Here is a 27,445-nt window from a genome sequence, read left to right as displayed (position 1 = left end):
GCCAGTTACTAGTCGGTTACAACCTGAAACAGACTCAGCAATATGAATTTGATGGTGTGGCGCAGACCCCGGAAACCTCAACTAGTAACAATCTTAACCAATCCCACATCTCAGCCGATCTCTCACAAAAATGTTTCGAACATAAAAAAGGCTTGCATACTGGCATGGAGTCTGAAGGTCCATAGTGCCACTGCGGACCTCCCGCCCATCGTCGTCACGAATGATTGCAGGAGTAAAGATGTGAGAAAGCATACCACGTATAGATCCCCAAGGCACCCATTTGGAATGCTCTCCAAACGCAGCGGAGTCCGACGCGAAAGCCAGCTTGGAAGCTTGAATAGCTCTCGGAATCCGTTTATACTATCGCATCCGCATCCAATTCAGTACAGCGTCATTTATGGGACACAGCTACCGAAGGGTCGTAGTGGGACGCTCTCATGAATGTCTATTCAACGCACCTTTCGAGGCGTCCCTATTGCTGCGCTCGCCGATGGCGCCAATAAATCTTTTGTCAAACAGCTGAGTATTATTTCCAAGACTTTCAGGGCTTAATGATCCACGAATGTACAAGTTTGGAGTATCAATGTCTTGCGTCTGCCGATGAAACCAGAGATCTTGGTTGACTCTTGCACTGAACTCTTAAGTCGCATAAAGGTAAATACTTTGTTTGCCGCTCTCTCTATGCTCAGGACAAGGCACTTTGGAGCAGACTCAAATCGACTGAGCAACCGTACGTCTGATCAGTCTATCGTACACATCATAAGCGAATCCTATCGTCAACAGGCGTGGCAGGCGTGACTATCCATTAGCGTACATCTATACTGGTCATAACAGAGCAGTCCCAAAAGCTCATGCAACAAGCGTCCCAACGAGAGAAAAATATAGAAGAGGACTGAAGGTCGCCGATCATGTCGCTTCCTTCTTCTCAACGGTGACGTCCTCCTCCTTGGCGATAGAGCCTGCTTCTGCGTCTTGTGCGCCCTCTTCCATGACTCTATTCTGCACATCGTCCACGTACACCATCTAAAGGAGGCATCAGCAATGGACCGGCCTTAACATCAATACACCGACTCACCTGCTCGTCATCATAATTTGTTTCCTTCACGGTTCGCAGAACGAGGAAGGCGAGCGGGAACGAGGCTAGCATCATGATCCAGCTAGCGAGCTGCAAGCAGAATGGAACGAATGGGATCAGCGACGATTTCAAAGCAAGGGGACAGTTGTTCGATCGCGCTCACCAACTCGTTCAGGAACGGCGTCGAGACAGCATCCATGCCGTAACTTCCGGCACCGCCCTGTAAGGAGTGATTAACATACTGATGCATGTACAGCCACATGAGACCACTGACAGCACTCTGAATGGCCTTGTAGATTCCCGCGAAACGGGCAAGCTTGAAGGGATCGTTCGTGAGCGCGCTCATGATCCAATACGCGAGTGCCTGATAGCACGCATCACCAAAGTAATCTGCCCATCCGAAATCAACCTCTCCGAACAGCCACAAGTAGCAATATAAACAATAGCGCTCACAGAAGAAGAACAGCGGCCCCTTCGAGCGGTAGTCCGCGTCCTTGTAGTTGATCAGCTTCTGCTCCTGCTCCAGCTCCTTCGCCTTGGCACGGTCAAACGTAACCTGCCATGCGAGCCCACACGACCAGATGGCGATGACTATCACGGTCACGACGCCGAGGCCCAGGTACCCACGCGTGCGGCGCTTCATCCACTTGGCGTCGAGCACGCAGAAGCCGTAGATGAGCGCGCCGACGATCGCCCCCGCACCCTCGAGGACCGCGTTGAGCGCGCGCGTCGAGGAGTCGAAGCGTGCGGTGTTGATTGCGCCCTGGTACGCGTAGAAATAGTTGGAGGCGAAGAACATCGGGAGCAGGGCTGCAGAAGAGTCAGACGGGGTGGACGAGGGAGTGGGCGGGAGGCGTACCGAGTACCCGCCAGTCTTTTCGCATTGCCCACATGCTGAGCAGCTCCTCGTGCAGTTTCGACGCAGCCTCGAGCTTGACGATCGTCCCATCCCCGCGGATAACGTGATTCGGGGGGAGTACCAGGAACGCGGAGGCGATGCCGACAAAAATTACGACGAGGAATGCAATATACGTCGATGTCGAGACGGCTGTGAGCCCGCCGTGACGTTCATTGATTGTAAATGCAATAAGGGCACCGATCAAGGCGCCGAATTGGAAAATAGCCCAGAAGACGGAGAATGCTTTGCCCTTATCTTTTTCGAGCGGATAGCTCATCATGATGGAGCCCTGCGCTGACCAGAGCAACGCGGCGGAAATGCCGAGCAGGGCACCGGCAAAAATAAGGAACCAGCTCGTTCCCTGAGTTTGATAGCTGGAGAGAGCACGTCAGCGTGAGCTTGCAGTGGTAGTCTGAGCAAGTTATGTACCACCAAAGCGACCCGACATAGAGGGCATATCCAAGTGTGCCGATGAAGAGCGTGAGTCTCGGTCCGAGTACTACGGCAATAAATCTCAGTACAAGATGACTTGGAGTGTATGTTAGACGCACTATTTGAGATGCTTCCACTGACTAGACCGGTCACAGCGAAGAGGCCATAGAGGACGCCGTTCGCAGTGTCGGACAGTGTAATATTTTGTGTACCACCTGCTCCCAGATTGCTGATCGCGCTGTACATGCCCACTGTTGCGAAGCTATCATGGTTCGCCCGTGAATGTTTTTAAATAGAGTACACTTGCGTAAATCAAACAAACGCACCATGTTATACCGACGAGCACCACCTGTGTCATCGGCTTCCTGTATCCCGTGTCCAGCCAGTCAACTTTGCAGCAAGCGCACACGAACACCGAACGTACGTGTAGAACTTTGGCCATTTCCACGGAACCATCTTGGCGACGTCGTCTCTGGCAGTGGACAGTGCACAGACGCGGTACTCAGTTGGTAGCACAGAGGTGTACTCGGCGAGGCAGCTGGCGCAGGCGCGAGGCTCCCATGGTGCATCCTCGGCTCATACTTATACTTCTCAGACGTAGAGGCAACGAGTGATAAGGAATGAAGATCTCTAAGGCCCGATAGTCTGCTGGCGCATGAATGGCGCCCTTCACGAGATAGGCAGGCGCATGATTCAAGATCGGTTTCACATCTAGTTTGGTAGCTGCCGCTGTGGGCCCCCTCTCCGCATGAGCTTGTAACCTGTATCAGCCTGACAATTCGCATCAATTGCCGCTGATGGATGCCAAGGTGAGCTACTGTGACTTTAACGTACGGCACGCCGTGCTTCGGAAGGGCCACATGAACGCACCATATGGCTAGTTTGGCCACTGTCCGCTCGCGCGGGCCAGAATATCCACTCCGAGCTGGGAACCCGCGAACGTCGGAACTGTCGTCACAAAGTTCGAGTACTTGTGAATTGGCGGAGTCGGTCCCTTCTCAGTCCACATGTTCGCGAAGTTTGGTTGCTTATTGATTGTTCTTCATAGCAAGCGGTCACAAAAAGCTTGAGGCGACAGAGTTAACCCGGAAAAACCTGGTTAACCTACGAATTCTCAACCTCGGCGTCAGATTAACTCGTCAACGTGGCCATGAACAGGGGATGGTGAGATCTATCTTGGTCGTGAGAGCACTGATACGCTCTGCCGCCGAGCGCTAAGCGCTAGCTATTGCATCGAGTCGGGACTCCCTGTGGTTCGACGATCCTCAATAAATGATATGTATGCCTTCTCTTCAACTACTATCTGCAGTACCTCCGTATCAAACCCGCGCTGTGAACTGGGCAGATCGCAATCCGTGCCTGTTGCAAACGCCTTGTGCATTAAAATAGCACTGTGGCGGCCCATCAAATGATTGTGTTCACGGGACCCGTTCCACCGGACACAACATAGAAGGTTCAGCGAAATTGCTCATGCAGTCACTCTTGTGCAATGCGGCAGACATCGGTGCGTGCGCCCTCAGGCTGGACTGAGATGACCGCGCAGCGTGCCTCTAGCAAGACTCGTGTATGAAGACATCTCACCGAGCCATCGCCAGATACCCGCCCTCAGGGCTCGGGAAAGCTCGGGAATCGAGGCTGGAAGTTGCAAGCGTCGCGACTTTGACAGTTTGCCGCCGGTGAAGCGAGGCATGTCCGCTACATAATCCGTGCTAGAAGCGTTCATTTCCCTGGTCTAGGCAATGCGAACGCTATAGCTGAGTCGTGCAAGAGTCGTGTTGGGATTCCTCCGAGCCAGGGCGCGGCTTCACCTACATACGGCCTCATGAGCTTTGTACTCAGTGCTTCGATGTCCCCGCACTATGGGATCTTCCTTGTGAACTTACCGAACATTAAGCGCTAACAGCAGGCACTACTCTCGTTCAAAGCTAGTGTTGCGGGCAACCCGCCCTCTAAATACCTCTTTACTATCCTGTCACCAGCTTAACAAGCGTTTCTTCAGGGGTCTTCTCGTTCCTGTTATGATTTCTTTCTCGACATCCTTACGATTCTTGCAGCCATTGTCTTTCCACCTAACAGAAGATGGCTCTGTCACGGAACATCTAGCACGCCCGACAGGACATTCCACCCGGATTGACAGTATCATTGGCTGCACGTATGTAAAGGCCTCAGAAGCCCACTGTGGAATGGAACGAAATCCGTATGCTGAAGTTCAGGTCCCAAGACGTTCCACGAGGACCGTCTCATATCTACACCGGCATGCTGTCTATTCACAAGCGCTCATAATCTTCGCCGGGGCGGCACCTTATCTCGCTTGAAGCGTCCAGCTCGTATGGCATGGTTGATCACCAGGTGGGCCTCGGACAGCTCGCTGGCTATCTGTGATACGCCCTGGCCTCAACATCTGCACAGCAATATAAATGACTATCTAAATTGTGGAATGGTGATGATCCCTATGTCTCATCTGTCGACGTCGACTGCGCTCTAGTTCCGTCACGAACAGATACCGCTTTTGTGGATGTCATCTTCGACAGCAACTGGCACTGACGAACCGCGTTACGACGATTGAGTGCGATACTGCTGCTCAAGTCCCCGCGGCAAGCCGGCAAAATCTTATCCTCATAGCCTTGCAATTACGGTTTACATGTCTCAAGGCTTCGACCACGGGTCGATAGTGCAAATGCGATCTCTGCGATCACCCACCGAGAAAATCTCCTTGCACACGGGTTTCGGCTCACCAGGCATCAAGTATCATCCCATTGTCCGACTCGCTCGAGGCTACTTTGCAAGACTCTTCGCACTACGTTTTGACAAGCTGCCGGCATGATTGAAACCTGGCTGAGAGCATTTTAATGGCGCAGGTCTGAGCGACTGCCTTTATCCTCATTTCGGATTCCCTTCCTGCAGCAATTGTGTTCTTCGGCAATACATTCTACTTGCCGATACATTAACAGGCGCTAGGACTTCCATGATAGTGTTAGGCGCGCAATGAATCGACGCAGCTTCCATACTAGTGCGCTCAGCTGAGTGTTCGCTGCATCCACGGAATATTGAGACTCACTTTCATTCGTTAGCCTGAGTGTTGTTCCTGAGCCAGTTACTTTGAAGCGGAAAGTAGCGGACTAAAGCGGGGCGGGCTGGGAGGAGCAGGGGAAGGAAGAGGATTCCTCTCTTCCTGAGCTCACGAGAAGTGAACAACACGACAGCGCTATTGGTGAGGCAAGGCATTTTCACACCTCCGTGGATGATAAATTATTACGGCTGCAATTGCGGCGAGCAACGGTTGATAAGCAGTTGTAAAGCTTTAAACGATGAGAACGTTATGTGGTGCCCCATCTACGCCAGCCATATCATGGCTTGATAAATCTACAGGATATCATGGCAAGAACTGCATGATATAGTAAGGCATGACAATGGTAGCTGTATGATCTCGTCACTAATCTGGCCTCATATCCGGCACGCCTGTTAAGTTTGATTCTAAAAGTATTGGGTTCCTTGAGGCTTTTAGATTATGCGACTGTATCAAGCTGCCATCCATCTGCATGACGCATGTACATCTCGAGCTAGTAGTAGATACTAGAGGTCAGGGCCGTCTTCATACAAAACTGAATTCTTCTGTGATCTGGGCCTACAGGTGAGCCTCAATTTCGCGGTTTAAAGAACTTCAACAAACAAGCGGAACATTTTAGTCGCCAATTTTCATGCAACAGACACGTACAGCGAGCGTTTGCAGTCAAATAGCGTTCTGCATGTGGACCTATGTGGACGCGCCCGGGTTGCCACAATCGCGTGTCTTCATCACGTGCCCGTGTATATCTCCTCTGGCATTTCGACTCGCAGCCTCCGCCTACGCTTGCGGTCATGTCTCAGACTGGTTCTCCAGAGAGCCCCAGAAAACACTTGTTACCGGAACAAGATGCACCTAAATCTCTCCCGAACGAGCCATCAGCGTACCAATCGAGTTTTGCGTTGAAGAACGGCAAGAAAGAGTCTGTGCCAATATGGGTACCTCTCACGTTGGTGCGTCGTGCACGGTTCGATACGCGCTCCCCACTGAAGGAATAGAGCCTAGATAGCATTCTCAACGGCTGCTCTTGTAGTCCCGATTGTCTTGTTTCGGAGGCAGAGAGCCGCTCTCCTCGAGCAATCATTAGCCAAACCTCCTCCGCCACCTCGTCGAACAAACGTCGGCGTGACACCACCAGCGAGGACAACGTTGTTAGGATCTGCGCCTCCTCCGAGAAGGAGTACTACGCCGTCTGCTGCTCTGCCCTCCTCCGTACCCTCAAGCGCTGACACTGCGAAGCTCGAGACAGAGGCTGCAGGCGACTACTTCAACGGTGTCCTCTATAGCGCGAAGGCGTTCGTGATTGCTACAACGCTGGTTGGTGTAGGAGCTGTTGCGACAGTATGGGGTGTCAAGACAGCTCTCGGTGTTCGCGATGTGAGCCTTCCTTCGATACGAAAGCCGTCCTTCTAAATGGCTTTTAGACGCAAGAATTTGCACAACGCATGAGATTGCTCATCATGGACAGCATGCCAAACTTATCTGCACGGATTCACCAGGCATTGCATGATGAAGAAGAACGTGCCTTCCCCTCCGAAGCTATCACACATACAATCACTAATGAGAACATGGACGCCAACTCAAAAGCAAGCATTGAATGGTCATGGCCTGATGCAGAAACGCGATTGAAGGCCGCTTTTGAGAAAGATGGGTTGGTGGGGTGGGGCGAAGCTGTGCTACATGAATTGGAGACCGAAGCAAAGATCAATAGAAGCAAGCGTGGGCATGCCTAACTCCTCGTATCACTCGTTCATGCTTGCACACTATACGGCCTTAGGAAGAGTTGATCGCACTATATGACGCAGAGGGGAAAAAAGCGATCTACATACTGCGTGCCATATTCATGGGGGCTGCATAAAACGACGATGCAAAAATATCATAACGGAACGCAATCGCAGAGAAAATGCATCCCAGCTAATACATAACGCCCTCCACATGGGATGCGAGACCACCGCCTCAACTCTCCATCCGAGAAAACGTTCACGCAGACGCCTTCTTGATGGCCTTGCGCACGGTGTCTCTCCGCGACTTCTTCGCCAGCATAACGCTGAATCGCTCGAAATCATTGAGCGATCGTCGCTTCTCAATCGCAGCCCGCTTCTGTGCCCATGACGACTTGTTCCACCTCTCGACGGTGCCCTCCTTCTCGAGCTGCTTGCGAATGACGCCGGAGCCGGCAGCGTGGGGAAGCTTGGTGAGGACGAACGGCGTGAGGGTGACGTAACGGTAGGGGAAGGCTTGACGGGGAACGCCAGTTGTTGGGCCGTCAATGATTGCCTGCATTCTCGATAAATATCGTTGCTTTAGAATGCACGCATGATCTAAGGCATACCCGGTTGTGGTCAATAATCTCCGCAATCACAGCGATTTGCCCAGCCTGGGGACCAGAATTGAGAAGCACCACTAAGCACATAGGTTAAGGATGCGTGCAGGCAAATTTACAGCCACTGTAGTACGTACCGCGGCCAACCTCGACGAAGCGCTTGAAGTTCGAGGGTTGTGCTGCCTGCAGAATACGTTTTCAGCAATGTCCCAAAGCTGCTGCCACAAAGAAGCCCTCGAAACCATGAAATCCTGCGGAACACCGCCAATCTTGAACCTTGCCTCCACACAAACCACCAACTGCACCCTCCCCTCGTCCTCCGCCACCGAATGTCATCCACTCCCGACAGCCGCCATCCATCCCAAAAATCGCTCGTTCCTCCCAGATTTTTGCAGGATCTTGTACACAAGAGGCCTCCAAGCAGCATTCAGAATTAAAAAAACCTACCGGCATGTTGTATGCTTGAGATTGTCGATTGCCTCGGTCTTGTGGGGGCCACGGATAGATTCTCAATCAAGTTTCGGAAGTTTGCGAGAAGACGCACACGTGACTGTGACCGCGACGCGTCCCAGGCGCTTCCCGGATCTCGAGTGGTTGCGACTCGACCGAGAATTGCTCACTGCTCAGTACTTGCTTTCTCTCTTCCTCTGACTGATTTCACGGAAATATTCGATACATGTCTTCCCAAAAATCGGCATCTCTGAGACCGATACCTACTATCACAAGGATCGCAGTGCAAATGTTGTGCATGAATATGTTGCCAATTGAACTGTGGTTAATGTTCTCGTCTTGTTCTCCGGAGATGACCCAGAACTGGCTAGTGGTTGATGGCGGCAACGTTCACGGCGCGTCTTTGTTGTGCTGCTTGTCCGATATGCGTTTCAGGCCATTGCATCAGAATCTGTGGTGCTGCGTATTCGCGTATTCTTCGCGACTATGATTTTGGCGCGAATACATCGTCCACTTGCTTTCTGCCGTAAACAGCCTCAAACTCCCGGCTCCAGCGACTTAAACGAGGTAGGAGCGTAGAATCATGTGTAGCCCACGGCGGTTAATGTGCCCGCGACCATTGGCGTACAGCTAATGCTCTAATGTGGCCCTCCAGTTTTCAGTGGGAGGATCTACATTTACCCAGTATCAGCAAGGTCTGCCTGCCCTTCTGTCCGCCGCCCATATCACTAATAAGGATGATGACGATGACAGTGACTGTGGCCCTCATCCTCCACACTTGCACCGTATTGGGTCTCCAACTTAGAATATAGACCGGTGGCACTGGTTCCTGCATTCCGACGACATTGGCATCTATATAGGAGTTGCCGTCCTTGGCAGGTCTGTATGCACACTCTCGGATGTCGTTCGCTAAATAGTTCCCACTCGATACAGCTCCCCACATGGATTCAGCCTCGTCAGCATTGTTCAAGATGTGGCAGAGCGAAACTGCTGTTCGCCATGGATGGCTACCCGTTACCACAATTTTGCGGTCGATGGGCTTGCTAAATGTCGCGTTTTACATTTTCGCGTTTTACATTTATCCTCCTGGTTCATTGGCTTTGTGGAGAATCCTATCTATGTTTATCTCGTAAGCTTCTCCTATGAGCCTGGTGGCTGCCGCATCGACAGTCATCATAAACCTCATTTTCTGGCTCGTCTGAAAATCGTAGCGTCTGACCTGGAAAATTAAGCTCTGGTGCTTACACGGCACTCTGACAATGACTACCCTGTACCATCTTCTGGATTGACCTGTTCTTTAGCATAGACGTTCCAGGGTTGCTATCGCGGGGTCCTTGCACCCGCTTGCCACCATCCTCAACTTAGCGCACATCGTATTCTTCCGCCAGAATTTTCCCGAAATCCTTTGACAGAAGAGCGATCTGGTTTATTCCCATTCGAAAACGACCATGGTGGAGTCTGCGGTGCGGGGTCATTTCATTGGTGTACACCATCTTCAATTGCACAGATACTATCGCACGAGCTTCTTCCTCTTCTAGATGATTCAGCTGCGGGGGAATATCTCATCTGAAATTTTTAAATTTCTGCGTGGCTAATCTTAGGGCATCGTAATCAATCGCATCCTTATGCGTAACACTGGCAGCCATGCTCAGGAAGCTAATCCGACGACTGCCTCTGCAGGCCCTCGTGCTGCCTCGCCTAAGCCCTTATTTTGCGAGAGCGCGACACCTGTTCCATCTATCTACAGCACAGAGAGCAAGAAGTTAGAGTCCGTCAGGAAGAACTTGGCTCCAACCATCACCTGCGCATCTTATTCAATTGCCATGTGAGATGATTAGACAAATGTTTATAGAAATGGCTCTACTTATGAGTTCCGATGTATTCTCCACGCGTACAAATTGTCATATGATTTTCCCATACGTTATGTAGCGGCATATTGTGACCGAACAGTGATGTGTTACGTGACCAGACGCGTCGAATGCGTCACGATACCCCATGAACCATACCACGATGAGTGGCCCGCCTCCAACTGCGCCCTCCGTGCTCCTGCCTGAGCTGCTGGGATTTGTCCCTCAATTTCTGCTCGATGACATTATTAACATTGCCAACGAGGCCACTCGACAAGCTGTCGACGCGATGGAGGCCTTCCTCGAGCGTCGAGCCGCTCGTACTGGACCTACCGACGCGACGAACGAATCGAAAAGCACAGAAGAGCTTGAAGAGGGTTCTAAGAGCGCAGAAGAAACTGAGAATGGATCAGCAAGTACAGAGGAACTTGAAAAGGGATTGAACTCGTTCCAGACATTGCTCGAGTCTCATGTAGACATTGCCTTTGACTTCTTCGAGGCCTGGTCCTTGCGGAATATCTTCGCCATCCAGGCTTACTTGCCCATTGTTGCACCACATCAGAAGGGGCTCAACCTCGACGAACCTCCGGAGAAGGAAGACGAACTATTCGCTGAGATCAAGCAGTTGAGGGTGCAGCTACAGGCAGTAAGCCCCCTTAGACGCAGCGATTGTGGTCTACATGCTGATAATACATATGCAGCAACGAAAACTCCGACGTCTCTATACCCACGCAGTGAGGATGTCTGCAGCGCAGCTCGCGCACTCGCAAAGACGACTAGAACGTCTTTCTTTTCTCCGCTCTCCTCAAATGCAGACTCTTCTGTCGCTTCCGGACGAATTCCATTCCATGTACAACTCAGTCTCCTCTTTGCCCCCAATCGATGCTTCCCTCACAAAATCGGAGCAGTCCGCACTTTCCGCGCCCGGCAAGCGTCCGTGGGAGACGAGCAGGACAGGGTACCTGAACTGGGCAGTCGAGCAGCTGATGATGCGTGTTCAGGAGAAGGAGAAGGGCGAGGGAAGCTTCCCAGAGCAGAGCTCATCGGTCGGTGCGGCCGCCGAGTCTGCAAACAGGGTAGGTAGCGTGGACGATATCAAAGCAGCGCTAGAGCAGGTGGAAGGAAAAGACACCGCGATGAAGCTTGGGGTGCAAGATGAGGGAGAGCGGATGGAGACGGATTGAGATTAGTGATTTAGGTTAGTGGCCATTTTATTGCGACATGTCATTGTATGTAACAGTATGAAGGTTTGCTTGGATTGCACCTCTTTCACAATGATTGTACGGATTTGTGATTGGAATTCGCTTGGCAAGCATCAGAGTCGTTCGATATCACATTTTACACAGAAAATCCATGAAGATGTCCGAGCGTAGTTGCATCTCAAGCAGCGTAAACTCGTAGAGGTAAGCTATTACAGAGGAATGTCATTAATACGGACTTCTCCGTCAAAAGAGTTCTCACTCAGTGTGCAGATTGACGGATCCGCACTGGACGAGTTATCTGGCTGCAAGGCCTCAATTGCGGGTGAACGAGCAGCAGTGCCGACGGCGAGTGGCCACCAAAACAGCCAAGACGTTCGCACGCGCGGTATGGTCCTGCACGAAGTTGGACGAAGGCGTCTTCCCCGAAGTTTCAACGATCTCTAGACTCAAGGGCATCAATGATGATAAAGTGGGTTGATCCTACCGAGAGCCAGTGTGTCCCAATATATACGCCCGTGTTAAACGAACTCAGGAAGATCATTGCTTCGAACATCGCTAGAGGAAATATAATGAAGGGAGCCTGAGACAGGGCTGATTGCACGATGCGAGGAAGCGCTATCGTCCGTTATAAAGTATATGCCGTATTATGACTAGGCGAAAACGCCGCAAGCTCAATGCACAGGCTAGAGCCATGTTAACCGCCACGGTCAAATCATCCTCCGGAGCGCACACTCTCGCTATCTGGCTAGTCAAATAGTGTCTTATTTCGCATGTCGACTGAAATTAGTCAGTAATCAAATGGCGGACGAACTGGACAAGGTTGCGGAATCAATGGGCGATTCATCACGATGGATGTGAGTTACTATCACAGATGCAGTTTCTTCGTTGGATCCTAAAAACGACTCATGATACAGAGTAGGGAGAAACGCGCGGGGGTTTCGGTGCTTATGCTTGGATAAGCATGGACGGATCTTTGCCCTTCCAGTATCCGGGTCCATAGTCGAAGAACAGCTCTTGACCACTAGATATCCTTGTTTCTAGTTGTGGCGACATCAGCTGTGCGCGCTAACATACGAAACTGTCTTACTAGCATAAAATAAGATTCTATGGTCTCCATTCACATATTCAACTGTGAAACACGGCCGATGAGGATATGCATTGATGTTTCTCGAAAATGTTAGAAGATATACTCTTCACGTCGACATTGGCTCGTTCAGATGGTAGATGATTGACGCATCTGGTCTCATTGCCCACATGCGCTGAGTCCAGTACTTGTGCTTGATTCAGATTGAAGGTGTAGTTCAAGCCAATGTGGTCTGCGAGCATCCTGAAAGATATCTGAGGTCAGATACTGCTGATATGCAACACAGTCTACCTACTGCTCTACAGCCTGTTCCGGGAAAAGTTCTGCAACATATTCTGCAACATATCTTGATTATCATGCTTAAATTATAGATGTGATAATTCATTGACCTCCAATGGGTGCATCTTTGACAACTTCTTTGCCAGCAAAGGTACCCAGACCATGAAGACCAGTTTTGATGATGATTTCCTGACATTGTTATATTAGTCCAGTAGAAGTGACCCACAGCACAAATGAGAAAAATCACAGGAAACTTGCTTAGCTGTAGATGCATATTCTCACAGCGATGTCTGAGGGAATGGTCTGCAACCTTTTTAAAAAATGTCACTTTGAAGGTGCATCTGCTGACATACAGTTCTTGGTTTTTGGTGCAAAGATCAAGTTCCTGTGTGTAAAATTAATATGAAGCCTTACAGTTACAAAGAGCTGACAAAAACCTCTTTCTTTGTTTACATGCTTCAGGGTCACATTCCCTTCCATCTAAAACACATGTGCATCTTGTATCACAATCACCCATGCATTTACAACCTGGATAGCGCAGCTTGCCTGTGGAATGTAAAAACATTTCAACAAAAGGTCCACAATGTGATAGATAGTAGAAGTACAAACAATTGAGGTTGCAGCGACAATTTCTCCTGCAATGCAATGCATTTATAAAGCATGGGCATCCTGATTTCTTACTACATGGCCCAGAATGATAGCAGAAATCAATCCTGCCAAAGTGTCAGAGACCATTTGAGCAGCAACCATGGCATCAGGCTCAAGCTCACGGGCTAAATCGTTCTCCGTCATCATTGTTTATAGTATCTTCTATAGGATATGTCAATATATGAAATTCTGGACATTAGATGTCTTACGGAATGATTGTAATATACCCCCTTGTGACGCTCGAGTTTCTGGCGATATAAACTTGTCAGGGAACAGTTCACGTCTTTGAAGGTAGATCTATGATTAATGAGACCATGAAGCATGCTTCTAGAGTAAGTGAAGCAGACCTGATAGCAAGGCAATCGACAGAATCGACTCAATTTGCACGGCTTTTCATCTGCAAAGATATGCAAGACGCCATTGATGACGTGGATATCGTATGCACTCGGCCATTCGATAATATCCTACGAAGTTATCAAATGCAGCCCTCGGGACCGACGCGTCTGTCCAAGCGCACCATTTCATCTTCGTGGAACGACAGAAAGCATTGATCACCGCACGGCCGTCTGGTTTGTGTCCTCATTGCGTCGGAAGTTATGTGAGGATTTCCCTCGAATAATCTGGCGGTAGGCTCCTCTGTGAGCAGCATATGATGCCTCTGCCGCTTATCTTTGTAGGCGGTAACACTTACTGTGCGGCAGGCATAGAATATCAAGACAGTTCATATTGGGACAGAAGCAATTGACATATTCATTTACTTGCTCGAAGAGACGGGTGTCGATAGCAGCCCGGGCAGTCCTGTCGTTTCCGCATGGTCCCGCATGGCTTTCCCAGCTCCAGAGGTCCCTGTTGCCTTGTGATGAGCGATCGTTACAAATTCCATAGACCTACGTACCGCCTATACATCCTCTGAAACAATCCGGGACGATTGTCAACCGACTCCAAAGGCGGAAGGAGCTTCTGCCGATCGATACTTTCGTACGACATCGATATATTGTTCAAGCGTTTCACAGTCTCGACTGCGATGAGCAACACTGCGAAGTGTCATAGTTGTGAGGAATGTGCATCAAGGAATATAAATTGAACGTGTGCGACTGACTGTCAGGATTCTGCCATCGATACTGCCAGCCAAGCACTCTTTTCTCTTCGACTAGTGCACGTTCATCGAAGCCTGATTCTCCAGCGTACTGTACGAAACGGAGGACGCTCTCGCGCTCGTCTGTTTTGATATTGCGCATCGTAGGGGCGCAGCACTCGTACTTGGGGTAAGGAAACAGCATGCCCACGTTACGCGTTTCATTGACGACCGTCACATGTCCGTCATATTCCAGATCATGAAGCGTGAACAGCTCCGGCGATGATTCTTCATCAACAATCATATCGTGGACGTATTCAGAGAGATAAGCGGCATCTTCAATCCTGACGTTGGCAATTCCGACACCTTCGATCATGGCACTAAGACTTTGCACCATCGACAAGCACGCCCGAGGCTCCCAGTCATAAAATTCGTTCCATACGGCTATGTATTCAGACCGTATTCTGTTTCTTTCGTCACGATTGGCCCTTGCGCGCTCTATGTTGCGTTGTGAACGTTCCAAGGTCTCCTCCGTGACTTCTGGGTCTTCATTGTCCACAATGGCCGGGCCCTCCATGTTGATTCCTGAATGCGAGATCGGGTCAAGATCACTAGTTGCTCCTTCCATGTTTCGTTCGAGAGTAACTTAGATTTGTGACTCGCCGGCGAGATACGACTCAAGTTGGCGAAGGTGGCAACTGGAGCCGATTTGAACTGTCGGTCCCGACTCCCCGTTGAGTTGGATCACTAGAAATGTAGCTATATGCGTCAACAAACGGACTAGTCGGTCACAAGAGTCAAGAGCGGAAGCGACATGCAGGACAAACGGAGACGTCGCCGGCAACAAAGAATAAGGCGACATTTCGAAGACGATGAGCGTGAGGAAAACGCGTGGGTGGCTGACCGTGGGTTAGGCGCGCTATGCCATGAAACGCGATCGAGATCTTGCGGTACGCTCGCGGAAGCAAAATACAACGGTTCGTAATTCGGCCACACTGAATAGCTGCAGGCCGAGATACTCCTCCAGAACTACGTAATAAGTATATTGTATAGACTCGGACACCAATCAATGCGTGATTCAAGTACAGGGCAATATTGTAGCGAAAACGAGCGAAAACGACCAAAGTCCTGCGGAACCAGCATAAACGAGTATTGCTATGTACACATTCTACTGCAGGACGTGAGAGTATCGTCGGTCGGTGAACACCATTGCACCGGGATATTTGTGTACAGTGTTGATACGGTCGGAAACATGAAGAATCGCCACACCACAACCAGGATATGGGCCATCATCATTTGCAGATGGCGAATTCAATCGTTGGATTCTTCGCTGGAGTCCAGCAAGCTTATCCAAAGAGTTCAGTGACTGCGAAGCACAATGTGAATGACTGTACACATACTTATACTGTTTCAACAACGAGCATTCCCCGCCATTCTGCAGGTCGATGCTATAAGAATAGAAGTAGCCTTCCGAGGATATCACCATCACTTGAGGTAATGAACTGCACACAAACATGTCACGTAAGCGGAGCTTGGCTGCAGCGAGCGCACGTACCCGCTGATAGCAACGATACATCGTGCCCCGCTTGTTGGTAGCTTCAGGAATGCAAAGTCTCGCGATGGCTCCCACATTTCTGTCAGTGTATTGGGCAAGTAGCCTCCCACCGATGATGTGATGTTCTTCGTGAGATGTATTGACCTTCGCCGCAGCGCCTGACTATACACGCAATCATCGATTTTGAACACGGTGGACAGACTGATTGATTTAGACCGACACTTACGATACGCTTCCATGCCGCTTCTTATCGACGTAGGCATCGTACCCTCCATCAAGGTTATGCGTTCCTTCCCGGCTGTCCACCGACTCCGATGGACTCGACGGCGTCTTCAGACCAGCAGGCGATGCCTTTTGCTGGCCAAGCATGAATATGTGCACCGTATCGTGTGCGGAGCTGACCGCCAAGAGTGTTGAAACAAGGTTGAAGTTCATCGAGTATATGCGCGCCTCACGCGTGCCGCGGCGGAACTGGTACAGCTTCTCTGCTCCGGGAATGCTCCAGACGCGGATAACGGTGCCCTTCTCGGACGAGGTCGCAAGCAGCGTCCCCGCCGAGTTGATCGAGAGGAAGGAAATCGGCGACTTGTGCGCTTGGATGACGTTTGCGACGGTTAGCGAGCGTGTCGAGAAGATGAGCACGTCGCCTGTCTGCTGTGCTGACGAGGACGGTGTGGCGGGTTGGACAGATGGCTGAGCGAGCGGCGAGGTGGGAGAGGGGACCGGAGAGGGATATGCGAGGTAGGAATTGTCGGTAGAGGGGGAGAGGGCGACGATGGCTGCGCAGACGAGCCGAGTTTATGCGCTGTGACTAAACAGGGGCCGAGAGTACTGACCTTCAGGGTTTGGTGTTGTCTCTATAACGTGCATGAGCCGCATGTTCGAAATGTCGTATATGTAGATCTCTACTTCGAGGACGATGACCAGCGTCTTGCGGTTCATCTTCACGGCAAGGATAGAGGATGGGAAGAGGAGTTCGCAGATCATGGATTGCCGCTGCGAGCAGATAGCGGAAGACGCAAAAATCATCACAGGAGTGCAAGGTTTGGACGGGATGGGCATACCTTCGTGTTCACAATCTGCAACTTGCGTGGGCTAGATTGTGGCTGATCGGCGGCACCGACGAGCGCGATGAGCGACGTGCAGAAAAGCATTTCGACAATCCCCTTTGCACCATCATCTATAAGCCGAGTAAGCGAACGAGCGTGCAGGCGCATTGACGGCCACTGACGTACTCTTGGTGTACACCCTGCCGAACGGATCACAGTTGGTGATGCTGTAGCCTTTCCGTGTCCCGACAGATATGCACCTGCGTCGTTGAGCGGCGATCACCTTACGGCACAATGTACGCTCACGTAAAGTCTTGATTGAAGTTGGCAAATAGCATGTTGGTGTTGACACGTTCTGCCATGTTTGTCAATCGTGGAATTCGTTGCAATTGCTACGTTCGTCCTGGGGATACGGTACAGATGAGCGTGGTCCCTCTGAATTGAAGATGCCGTGTTGCCAGCCCTGTCGTTCTCGGTGTGCGGTGTGTATACAGAAGTCGAGAGCACTTGTTGTGAGAGGTATATAAGCAGGCAGTCTCACTGGCGCAACATCAGCGTGACATGCAAGCGCGTTGTGACTTACTGTGACCAACTGCAGTCACACATACGACCGAGCACTGACTGAGAGCAGCTGGAACTGTTCTGACCTCCTGCGGCGGGATCCATGCGGAATATACAGCTTAGCTCTGGCAGTGCTGGGCGCAATCGTCCGCGACAAAGACTCAACTCAGTACAGCTCCGGATCTCCATTAGACACGAGATTGGGCTGGAATCACGAGCTAGTCCTCGTGCACGGCGCACGGTTTGACTGGTTCACCTGAATGTTCACGCTCAACTCTCTCCCATCCACGACTCAACGCTTCTAAACACTCATATACCCCGCATCTCACTGCGATAGAATACGCGCAGATGTCTAGCTTGCAGTTTTCGTGGTCAGACAGTCTCCACGCCGCTCTATCGTCCTGCTTCATCTGCTTCCACTCCTCCGACTCTGAAAGCGGCCACGACAGCGCGCAGAATGCGCACAGTACTCGCAATAGCGCACTGATACACACTATGCCCCCTCCGCGCGCACGTCCAGACGAGCTCGAGGGCCTCCTCGCCGACTCGGACTCAGCGGACGCCGAGACGCTCTCGCTGCACTCCAATCCTGGCGAGCGGCGGCGGAGGAAGCGCCGCCGCGCACGCAAGGGCATCAGGCTATTTGGGTTCGACCTCTTCGGCCGCCCGCCTATACAACTGCCCGAAACTGACGACGAGGAAGACAATCTGCTCAGGTCCAGGCGGCGGAGCCGTACAGTCTCCTCATCGACACTCGACTCAGATGCGTCGCCGCTCGATCCGTCTGTTCTCGATGAGGCGTCCGTGGCTCGTCTGGCCGCCGCTACCGCTGCAGCGGAGGAAGAGCAGCGCCGGGCGAGGGAGGAACGGCGGAAGTTGAAGAAGGAAAGAAAGGAATTGAAGCGGCTGGCGCAGGCCATGGCTCTGGACATGCACGGTGCTGGAGAAGAATCGTTCCAGGGGTTCCAGGTGTGTAGTGTCTCCATCTCTAAAGTGTCCCCCTCTTTAGCGTGACATTCGCTCTGTAGGGAAGTGGGCCTGGCCGTGTACCGTACGAAGCATCAGATCCTACCTCCGGTTCTGGCTCTGCATCTCTCGCTGGTTCTCACTTCATTGAAGAATTCGGTCCGTTTGCTCAAGCGGAGCCAGAGGAACCCGAAGATGACGCCGATTTTGGCGCAGAGGATTACACGCGTGCGGCACCCAACGCTGCAACTGCGGGAGGCAGCGCATCGGATTCACGCTCACGTACCTCTGCATCCAACTCAAATTCCAATACTGGGTCCTCCCGACATCACCATTACCACTTCTCGCAAGGTTCTGCCCCTATCCTTCCCGCGCTCAGCTCCGAGCCCTCCGACCGGAAGAAGAAACGCAAGTCGACCCGGTCGAAGTCTCTCTCCTCCAAGCTCTCCGAAGCACACTCACACTCGTCCGCATCCGCCACCCAATCACCATCTATACCTTCACCACCTCCGGAACAGCCCACCTTCGATCTCCCCGCCATCGCTGCATCTCACGAGACAGATGGTCAATTCGAGGGCTTCCCCGGCGGGACGTTGGACCTGGCCCGTGAACAAGCAAACGCACAGGAGGGTGCGAAAGCTGCATCGGGACCGTTCCCGAGTGTGGGCCTGCGCGGTATTCAAAGGACCAAGAGCGATATGGGCGTGTTCCTTGCGAGAAGGGGAGAAGAGTAAATGCACCCTTCATAGATGGAAATGTTTCAGGTTCCATATGTATTGTATGTTTGTCCCATCAAGTAGCTATATAATGTCTCGCCATTCATTTATCACCGCATACATATGTACATTTTCATGTATCTAAATGGCTGTCACCTTTTCATCTATTCACCGTGTTTCACATGCACTGAACAGCGAAGACTACCGGTGAGGCTTCCAACGAACGATAAAGGATGTTGTGCGAGATAGTTACGTAGCTTGTGCTTTCTTGGGGAAGGGAAGTGGGGGTCCGACATTATAGTACACGCAGCTATATGGGAATGTCGCACAAACGTGTCCAATGGATATCTGATCATTCCTCTCCGTGCGTCTCGCCAGTTTCTCGTTTCTCGCTATTGGCAGTGGCCTGATGCTTCAAAAGCCACCCGTTGTCAGTCAACCACCACCGTTCAAACACAGAAGCACACACCTGCCGCAGCTTCGCGAGGTGAATCTTCAACGTCTCCGCATAGTTCTCAAAGCCAAGCGTGACCATCGCATAGAGGATGTCCTCGCCCCCAATCGTCTTGCGCTTCTCCATCTGGCACTTCTCCGCAGCCTCGGACGTGATGAAGCTGATAAACTCGGAGACGCACTCCTGCACGCACTCCTTCGCCTCTTTCGAGATCTTCGCCGTGCCCGGCACGGCAGCCTTCATGATGCGCGAAACGTTCGCGATCTGCGTGCGGAGTCAGTGGGCGAAAGCATTGGGGGTGTGGGATGCGACGTACGGGGAGGAAGCGGTCCTGCTCGCGGTACTCGCCGACCTCCTGCTCAGTAATCGGCGCAGGCTCTGGTGCGTCTGCTGAGGACGGCGCAATGACTCCCGTGCCGTCATCTTGGGGAGCAATGTTCAGAGGCGCGAATGATTCCGACATGATGATATGCCAGTGCTGGTCGCCGCCTCTTCCGCGAGCGCAAATTGTCCAGTCAGTGACAACGCAGGGAATTGAGGTGCGCTGTGTCGTTCAACGCGAGACTGCTGGTCTCGAGAGTTGCTTGTAGCAGGTTCATCGCGTGCGAAGGCGGCGGTGCGAACAATCTCGCAGGAAGACGCGGCGGGCACGTGATCAGGAGTAGTTCGTATACGATCGACGCGAACTCTGCGGTCGACGCGTTCATTGGTGGCCACAGCGGGCCAGCATCCCGTGGCGGACGCTGAGAGAAACATATCCATAAAGGGGCTCGCGTACATTAGAGTGCTATGTGGGGTTCAATACCCTCATTCAAGGGGATTGTCCTTTTCGCCGTCACTTTCACGCCCGCTCGCAAGCTTGCGTTCCAGTGGGCAACATCGACCCCCCAATCACTCATCGAAGAGGCCGCATCCATCGTTCGTTCGGTGCTGGACGTTCCTGTCCCGGCTACAGGTGGTCAGTCGGACATGCGCCCAGTTGTGCGCTGGTCGAAATTCTTCATCCCTGGCTCTCTCACCCGTCCTTCGCCCGATCAACCCACTTAAACCGGTGAGCAGCTTTGTGCCCACCTCAAGGTCAATCCTGTTCTCGCTGGTGCCCACTTCTCGGTTATTCCACGGTATCTCTGCCCGGCCGATCAACTCGCGCAGAAGGAACGGGCCCCACTTATGTTTGCCGTCGAGGATCCGAACGGCACTATTGCATCCCAGCTCCTCGCCAAGGGCTCCCGGTTTGTCTTCCTGGACTGCCAACGTCTCTCCGTTAAAGAGTACGTCGACCGCCCGATCTTTGCTCAATGCACACACTGCTGGCGCATGGGACATCGCAAGTCCACCTGCCCGACCAAGAACAGGAAACCGGCCTGCCGCCTTTGCGGCAGCGTCAACCATCGCGACGACTCACACCAAGATGTCTGCCAGGCGTGCAACACCCTCTAGGCGAGCACGGGCCTGGTTACAACCTGCGGCCATTTCAAATGCATCAACTGTGGTGGACGCCACGCCAGCGACAGCGCATCCTGCCCGACCACGAAAAATTATCGCCATCCTGAGCAACGGGGGCGTTCCAACGCCATGAGCCTATAGATTTCTTCGATATCTTTCCATTCTTTTCTATAGTGTCAGCAACCGCCCCAGTCGAACTCAGCAACACGCCTACGCACAGGACTTGACCATCCTGACCCTCACTCACCTAGCCAAACCCTTCTTCAACTGGCCTGTCGATGGCCATTCAAGCGGGTTCCCGTCGACACCCTTTGAAGTCGTGCGGTGGCCTGGTGGGGCACTGAAACACCGCGGGATTAGGGACCCGGGGAGGAGGCCCATACTGACTGGAATGTTTCGAGCGGGTGGGGCTCGTGGCGAGATGGTATGCGTTTCATAGTTTCTATGCGCCAGGGTCTTCTCGCCCCTTACCGCTTTCCCCCGCATTTCGCTATATCATTCTTTCGCTCCACGTGCGCATAGTCCTTCGCGTGTCCGGGACCATCTCATTTTCACGTGTCCTCATCTTTGTATATACCACTAGTCGTAGAGCTGCTATCGCGGCTCAATGCTACCCTGCATGTTGTACTCAAAAAAAACAAAAAAAAAAAAAGTGGGGTTCAATAATCTAGTCACCGCATGCTTTTCAGTCCAGATACCTTCGACGGCTTTCCTTGCTCCTTCAGACCAATGTCACAACTTGTATATCGATACAGCAGTTCATACATTTGCAAGCTATTCAAACACACAGATGCACAAAAACCCCGCCATTCACAAAGGTGGTCCTTCAGATTTACCGATTCAAGCAGTTGCGATCGCACCGACCTCGTACAGATAGGTTCCCAAGAGTTTGCTCTGTAACGATGATATCAGTTACATGACGCATGTTGTAGAAAGCAGACATACGCCTTTGAGGAAATTCGATCGGTCGAGCTTCTCATTTGTCGAGCTGCCAAAGGCATGAGGTTCATGCTGAACACGACGCACTCGGACCACTTACTGAGCGCCGTCGTCGCCACGACCCATGGGCAACAAAAGGACGTTGACACCAAGACTGTCAGCGAAGGTGAGCGTCACAGGGATTGAGCCACCTTCACGGGTAAGGTCAGGGTCCCTGTTGTAGACGGCCTGCGACGGCGGTCAGTACATGTACAAAGTCCACGAAACGAGTTCGCGAACCCTGGTTGCAATCTTTGCCGCTTCGAAATTCCAGTGCTTGTGGTCAGCGACCCATGGCTTACCACCGTGCAGGTTCTCAATCTTGAGCGTCGCCTTCGTATTGAGCTTTGCAAACTCGTCCTTGAGGTACTTCTCCACGAGCGTTGCGATGTCCTCGGGCGTCTGGGGTGGGACCAGACTTTATTCACGGTAAGAGCATGCTCAGGAGAGAATCTCTCGGAGCCCTTACCGGATACTGAACTTGCCCGAGACGCTTGCGGGAATGACAGTCTTTCCACCCGCACCGGAGAACGCGCCCTCAATGCCGTGCAGGGAGAGAGAAGGCATGCGCATGCGGCCCATAATCACCGTAGCCTTGTCCGAGGAGATGGCGATAGGCGCGCCCGCAGCCTGCTCCACGTCCTGAACAGAGTAATCCAGCTTATTATAGATCGCTCTGAGCGCTTTCAGTCGAACAGTATCATCGCACCGAGACACATTGAGACGCACATTTCTTCGTCGGTGGCATTTGGTACCAAATCCTCAACACCTGGGACGAGGATGGTGCCGTCGGGAGCGACCAGCTTGCTCATGAGAGCAACGAGGGCCGTCATCGGCTCATATACCGTCCGCCCAAAGATACCAGAGTGGAGGTCGCGTGTCGGGCCGGACACGGTCACCTTGAAGTAGGCAATTCCGCGAAGACCGTACGTAATGCATGGCGTACGATTGTTAAGCCAGTAGTTGTCCGACTGGCAGGAGGAGTGAATGAGGGAGGTAACGAGTGGAACCGCGAAAACTCACGATGCAGACACAGTCGACTCCGTCAAACCAACCGTCCTTGCCCTTCGCCACCTCAGACTTGATCAGATCATCCAGGCCTTCGCTCCCGCTCTCCTCCATTCCTTCAAAGCAGAAGCGCAGGTTCACAGGAAGCTCCAGTCCAAGCGTCTTGTGCGCCTCGAGCACGTTGAGCCATCCCAGGATAGGCCCCTTGTCGTCCGTCGCGCCGCGCCCGATCAGCCGGCCGCTCGCCTCGTCCACGACGAGCTTGAACGGCTCCGTATCCCAGCCATCGCTCAGCTCAGCAGGCTGCACGTCGTAGTGTCCGTAAATGAGCACGGTCTTCTTCTTCGAATCGTCGCCGATCCGCCCCAGGATCGCGGGCGGCAGCTGCAGCTCCTGGCCGTCCATGACGTGCTTGCCGAGGTCGACGAGCTTCGTCTGCACGCCGACGGTGTTCAGCTGGCCCTGCAGCCAGTTGCCCATCTTGAAGACGTCCTGCCGGTGGGCCGCATCGCCGCTTATGCTGGTGGCCGTGCGATGGGTCGGGATCAACGTGCGACGCCTCGGCTGATGTATACTGACCTGGGAATTGCGACGGCCTCCCCGAGACGCTTGATGAACTTGTCTGCATGCTCGTCGATGAAGCTGAGGAACTTGTCTGGGGCCGGCATGCTGAGAGATCGCGACGATGAGAGTGGCCGAGAGATGATATGAGAGGCGCGAATTCGACTAATTTGAATGGCTACTCGACGTCCCTGAAAAGGCAGGTGTAGTGATCCTACTCTCGACAGCATCAACATATTTTTGTAGGCGAGTTGCAGGCTATCTCCTTCTTCTACGACTGCTGAGAAGAGATCAGCATAGCGTTGTGGCAGAGATCGCGCGTCGAGGGCAAAGTCTGGGTGAGAAAACCACTCTCAACATGATATCTCATAATGACTCGGAGAGCGTTAATCTCGGAATTACCGACAGTCGCACAGGTCGAGATCGAAAAAAATTATTATGTTTCGATGCCTTTTGATCGTTTATAGGCGAGAAACGCTCACGAAAATTGTGGAAACACTGTCAAGTGCTCAGCCTCGGCCACAGCGCTAACGTGTTGTTCAATTTGCAAGGTGAGTTGATTATAGCCACTTACATGACCTTGTGTAATACCCACTACAGCATCTCATCCTCGCGCGTACTATTGAGAGTACGGCTTTCTAGCACCTTCTCCGATGATCGCAAAATCCAATTCTCTCGAACTCGATGCTCTGGAACGCACTACTGAGCGGGTACAGTCCGTTTTCGACGCGGTTTGGAACGAGTTCTATTCATGGGAACAAGAACACTCCAAATTATCAATTGTTTCCCTGGCCTGCTCTCCTGCTTTCGGAAGAAAACGCCTTTTTGCTACTCCAGACGTTGACTTGAGCCTGCCACTCGACAGACCGGCCACTCCGGATGCCTCCGCCGAGACCACCGAAGACGACACAGAATGCTTATTTACAATGTACAACATCGGAGACAACGGATCCTTTGCTGTCGAAACCTTGACAATTTTCGAGTCTGTGGATGTAGGGATCGTCGAGCCATGCAATACGTACGAGTCTTGCGCCCCCATCAATATCAATATCTTGCACGGAGATGACTCAAGCGACATGCCATTCGTTCCATTTGCCGACGACTCCTTCTTCGACGCTCGAAACCATATGCTCGAATATGATACCTTGGCATGGCAGACAAATTCCAAAGACCCGAACCGTAAGTCTGTTCCCCGTCACCTCATATGCAACGCGCACTTATAAGATAGTCCTCTGCATCGTACTAGAGAGCGCTCGTCGACTCAGCCTTCACTTTGGCATATCAACTGCTCATATTGATGAGACTGCCGTTCTTCCAATTCGGCTGGGCACATATTCTTCCACTCCAGGGGCAATTTGGACGGGTTCCCAGAAGTGGGTGCACATGTAGCAATTTTGGCCGCATATAGCTACTGACTCCTTACTTCAGCGATCTAGCTCATTGGTCCGATGCCCTGAAGCCATTTATCTCCTCTGTCGCGAGGACGCTGGTGCCTGATGCTCGGAATTTAACTACTCTCCTCCAGGAAGAATTAACGCTGTTCTGCCCTAATCTCAATTGTGTGCAAGCTCATTGTCTATCTCATGGTATGTTGATCTTCCTTTATAAGACTACATCTTCTGACGGATTTTTTTTAATCGCGTACAGATTTCCAGCAGGTCACATTGAGTCTACACGACAATCGTTTCCGGAACGTCTCTCTGCATGCGCTTGCTGATGATCCAGAAGCCATAGCGTGTGGCCGTGGTTGCCATCTGAATTTCAAAGGTATGAACATGGGTTGCTCTGCGTTCCAGAATGTATTCCATCTTGAAACGACTTAAGGCATCGAAGACGTCATACCATGGAGCTCTGTAGATGTCAAAAATCTGCGAACGTTCCTGCATATTTTCCCCGGTGCGAGCGAGTGCGAGCTCGCTGCCCTTTGCCGCAAACCATGCAACGAGGTAGGACATTTCTCATTGCCTCTCTTTCGATGGAGATGACTCGAATAATTTCAGGTAGCAACGATCTGCAAGTCTCCTGGGATGAGTACGCCTTTCGACGATACGGACTGGGAACTTGGTACTCGAAGTCCGGAACTGCCGTTTGAATTCGGTGAGCGACATTCAAGCTCAAATATTGGATGAAGCCACTTATCTGACTAATGCATCGAAGTCGATGACAATCCCACGGATTTTACACCGTACGTTTCTCCCGCAAATTTTTTGATGGCATAACGTGCTCACACCTTCTCCAGCGAACATCCATGTAACCATAACGGACCCTGCAATCGAGCGAACGACTGTCCTTGCTTCCGAAACGGTGTACGCTGTTCGAGAAATTGCCGTTGCGACATTGACTGTACGAGCGTATTGTTGTACATCTGCCATCAAAAACTGACCTGGACTGACGACAGGTGTCATTCGTTGGACTGGATGCCGTTGCGGCAGGAAAGGTTCAAAACCGCAAATGTGCCTCGCTGGTCGCTGCCCGTGCCGTCAAACTAATCGCGAATGCGATCCAGAGCTTTGCTCCACGTGCGATATACAGTAGGCTCCATGCTCCGACCTTTTCATTGCGTGCAAAGCTGACCCCAATGTGACTCAGGAGTGAGAAGCTGCATTCTTCGCCGAGCGATCTCTTATAAGATGATTGATCACGAACACGCAGACTCAGAAAAGAACGTCTGCTGCAACTCTCGATTGCAAAAGGGGCATGTCAAAGCGAGTATTAGTACCAGTCAGCGTTGCATGCAGCTTGACGAACTGACGTGCTATGTTCAGAAAGTTGAAGTCAAGCGAGGCAGCTTCGGTCTTGGTGTGTTCCTCCTCGAGTCCGCCTCGGAGGGGGACTTGATCACAGGTATCATTCTCCATCTTGATCGCGGTGCACACTATAATCATGCGTTGTTCTCAGAGTACGTCGGCGAGCTCATCTACGAACCGACGTTCGTCACTCGAAGGTGAGATTGACCGAACGATCTCGTGTAGACTTGCGAATCTGATCTACTGTTGGCAGCGAAGTTTCCTACCATCGGGGACGTAGCTACGTCTACGGACTAAATGCGTCCATGAACGTCGATAGCGCCTTTGTAGGGAACGAAGCCAGGTTCATCAATCACTCCCATCAAGCGAACTGCTCTGTTGAAAGTGAGCCTTGAGCTCCCTGCTTTATTATGACTCATCATACTTGCTGCATTGATAGTCCTCCTGGTTAACGGTGACCACCGAATAGGCATCTTTGCCAGTGAGTTTGTTGTAGCCGTCTACGATCCCTCCCTCTGACATCCTCTTCAGAACGTTTTATATCCGCTGGATCCGAGCTGTTTCTCGACTATGGGCCGGAATTTCCCCTATAAATCTGGTAAATACCCATTTCATTTCTCTGTATTGTTATGGTTTGCTGATCATCTCTTGAATAGAACGTTGATTTTGCGCATAGTTGACGGTGCAGACTTTTCATTCCTACAAATATGTTCCTGTACACATCTCACTGCTTCCGTCTACCAGTGTTTGAGCAGGTCATTTGCCAAAGATACTGTTTGCTACTTTCTCAGCACGCAGATGAAGTCGACAGCGGGCCGATGAAGTCTCAAAATTGATGTTGCATGAGGCGATCACAGCATGGCACGTCTCTTCAAGATGCTGCCATCCATCCAACGAGCTCATAATTATACATGTTTCTCAGCGACGCCAAGTTCGTGCAGACTTTGTGCACTCCAGTTTCCAGTCCTTGGATACTAGTTCCATTTGGAGTAGTGCAATTCGAGAACGGATCGCTGAATTTGGTCGC

The 27,445-nt window shown here is 51.7% G+C and overlaps 11 protein-coding genes across 11 annotated transcripts; 4 read left to right on the top strand and 7 right to left on the bottom strand.

Annotated features, from left to right (window-relative positions):
- Window positions 1-906: 906 nt before the first annotated feature.
- LAESUDRAFT_713230 (MFS general substrate transporter) lies at window positions 907-2,861 on the bottom strand (the record flags this gene model as incomplete). The annotated part of the gene is made up of 9 exons (XM_040906955.1): window positions 907-1,023; window positions 1,076-1,165; window positions 1,239-1,295; window positions 1,350-1,885; window positions 1,935-2,347; window positions 2,403-2,472; window positions 2,525-2,667; window positions 2,732-2,770; window positions 2,830-2,861. The coding sequence occupies 9 exons, from the start codon at window positions 2,859-2,861 to the stop codon at window positions 907-909; spliced, it is 1,497 nt and encodes a 498-aa protein (XP_040765651.1).
- Window positions 2,862-6,256: 3,395 nt separating this feature from the next.
- On the top strand, window positions 6,257-7,325 carry LAESUDRAFT_697949 (uncharacterized protein). Its single transcript, XM_040906327.1, has 3 exons — window positions 6,257-6,422; window positions 6,475-6,846; window positions 6,894-7,325. The coding sequence occupies exons 1-3, from the start codon at window positions 6,264-6,266 to the stop codon at window positions 7,200-7,202; spliced, it is 840 nt and encodes a 279-aa protein (XP_040765650.1). The 5' UTR covers window positions 6,257-6,263; the 3' UTR covers window positions 7,203-7,325.
- LAESUDRAFT_88022 (60S ribosomal protein L14) lies at window positions 7,326-8,311 on the bottom strand. The gene is made up of 4 exons (XM_040914858.1): window positions 8,240-8,311; window positions 7,930-7,975; window positions 7,802-7,872; window positions 7,326-7,746 (listed from the first exon to the last, which is right to left on the bottom strand). The coding sequence occupies exons 1-4, from the start codon at window positions 8,243-8,245 to the stop codon at window positions 7,450-7,452; spliced, it is 420 nt and encodes a 139-aa protein (XP_040765649.1). The 5' UTR covers window positions 8,246-8,311; the 3' UTR covers window positions 7,326-7,449.
- A 1,941-nt stretch (window positions 8,312-10,252) lies between these two features.
- LAESUDRAFT_758042 (uncharacterized protein) lies at window positions 10,253-11,273 on the top strand (the record flags this gene model as incomplete). Its single annotated transcript, XM_040912402.1, has 2 exons — window positions 10,253-10,735; window positions 10,791-11,273. 2 exons carry the CDS (start codon window positions 10,253-10,255, stop codon window positions 11,271-11,273), a joined length of 966 nt encoding a protein of 321 aa, XP_040765648.1.
- An 821-nt stretch (window positions 11,274-12,094) lies between these two features.
- Window positions 12,095-15,217, bottom strand: LAESUDRAFT_724375 (SET domain-containing protein). Its single transcript, XM_040908599.1, has 16 exons — window positions 14,402-15,217; window positions 14,198-14,336; window positions 13,994-14,148; window positions 13,820-13,938; window positions 13,650-13,766; window positions 13,512-13,599; window positions 13,425-13,464; window positions 13,264-13,367; window positions 13,092-13,200; window positions 13,008-13,039; window positions 12,902-12,957; window positions 12,765-12,843; window positions 12,671-12,710; window positions 12,482-12,618; window positions 12,379-12,420; window positions 12,095-12,328 (listed from the first exon to the last, which is right to left on the bottom strand). The coding sequence occupies exons 1-16, from the start codon at window positions 15,003-15,005 to the stop codon at window positions 12,237-12,239; spliced, it is 1,953 nt and encodes a 650-aa protein (XP_040765647.1). The 5' UTR covers window positions 15,006-15,217; the 3' UTR covers window positions 12,095-12,236.
- Window positions 15,218-15,341: 124 nt separating this feature from the next.
- On the bottom strand, window positions 15,342-17,665 carry LAESUDRAFT_749140 (WD40 repeat-like protein). Its single transcript, XM_040911545.1, has 8 exons — window positions 17,288-17,665; window positions 17,168-17,241; window positions 16,997-17,112; window positions 16,769-16,928; window positions 16,159-16,711; window positions 15,933-16,094; window positions 15,778-15,879; window positions 15,342-15,722 (listed from the first exon to the last, which is right to left on the bottom strand). The coding sequence occupies exons 1-8, from the start codon at window positions 17,341-17,343 to the stop codon at window positions 15,689-15,691; spliced, it is 1,257 nt and encodes a 418-aa protein (XP_040765646.1). The 5' UTR covers window positions 17,344-17,665; the 3' UTR covers window positions 15,342-15,688.
- Window positions 17,619-19,409, top strand: LAESUDRAFT_87887 (uncharacterized protein). Its single transcript, XM_040914857.1, has 2 exons — window positions 17,619-18,511; window positions 18,571-19,409. The coding sequence occupies exons 1-2, from the start codon at window positions 17,891-17,893 to the stop codon at window positions 19,240-19,242; spliced, it is 1,293 nt and encodes a 430-aa protein (XP_040765645.1). The 5' UTR covers window positions 17,619-17,890; the 3' UTR covers window positions 19,243-19,409.
- A 167-nt stretch (window positions 19,410-19,576) lies between these two features.
- LAESUDRAFT_736157 (histone-fold-containing protein) lies at window positions 19,577-20,141 on the bottom strand (the record flags this gene model as incomplete). The annotated part of the gene is made up of 3 exons (XM_040910670.1): window positions 19,577-19,636; window positions 19,694-19,942; window positions 19,995-20,141. The coding sequence occupies 3 exons, from the start codon at window positions 20,139-20,141 to the stop codon at window positions 19,577-19,579; spliced, it is 456 nt and encodes a 151-aa protein (XP_040765644.1).
- Window positions 20,142-20,558: 417 nt separating this feature from the next.
- On the bottom strand, window positions 20,559-21,070 carry LAESUDRAFT_811754 (uncharacterized protein; the record flags this gene model as incomplete). The annotated part of the gene is made up of 1 exon (XM_040914344.1): window positions 20,559-21,070. One exon carries the CDS (start codon window positions 21,068-21,070, stop codon window positions 20,570-20,572), a length of 501 nt encoding a protein of 166 aa, XP_040765643.1. The 3' UTR covers window positions 20,559-20,569.
- Window positions 21,071-21,828: 758 nt separating this feature from the next.
- LAESUDRAFT_724370 (CNDP dipeptidase) lies at window positions 21,829-23,978 on the bottom strand. Its single transcript, XM_040908598.1, has 8 exons — window positions 23,690-23,978; window positions 23,126-23,630; window positions 22,832-23,073; window positions 22,572-22,778; window positions 22,343-22,520; window positions 22,164-22,291; window positions 22,070-22,112; window positions 21,829-22,018 (listed from the first exon to the last, which is right to left on the bottom strand). The coding sequence occupies exons 1-8, from the start codon at window positions 23,776-23,778 to the stop codon at window positions 21,965-21,967; spliced, it is 1,446 nt and encodes a 481-aa protein (XP_040765642.1). The 5' UTR covers window positions 23,779-23,978; the 3' UTR covers window positions 21,829-21,964.
- Window positions 23,979-24,324: 346 nt separating this feature from the next.
- On the top strand, window positions 24,325-27,011 carry LAESUDRAFT_713223 (uncharacterized protein; the record flags this gene model as incomplete). Its single annotated transcript, XM_040906954.1, has 13 exons — window positions 24,325-24,850; window positions 24,918-25,044; window positions 25,100-25,257; window positions 25,319-25,438; window positions 25,496-25,617; window positions 25,672-25,768; window positions 25,911-26,014; window positions 26,070-26,202; window positions 26,324-26,470; window positions 26,570-26,615; window positions 26,672-26,802; window positions 26,858-26,899; window positions 26,950-27,011. The coding sequence occupies 13 exons, from the start codon at window positions 24,325-24,327 to the stop codon at window positions 27,009-27,011; spliced, it is 1,815 nt and encodes a 604-aa protein (XP_040765641.1).
- Window positions 27,012-27,445: the final 434 nt, after the last annotated feature.

The sequence above is a fragment of the Laetiporus sulphureus genome (genome assembly GCF_001632365.1).
Source record: "Laetiporus sulphureus 93-53 unplaced genomic scaffold LAESUscaffold_13, whole genome shotgun sequence".
In the NCBI taxonomy this organism is placed as follows: domain Eukaryota; kingdom Fungi; phylum Basidiomycota; class Agaricomycetes; order Polyporales; family Laetiporaceae; genus Laetiporus; species Laetiporus sulphureus.
This window is presented reverse-complemented; position numbering and strand designations above follow the sequence as displayed.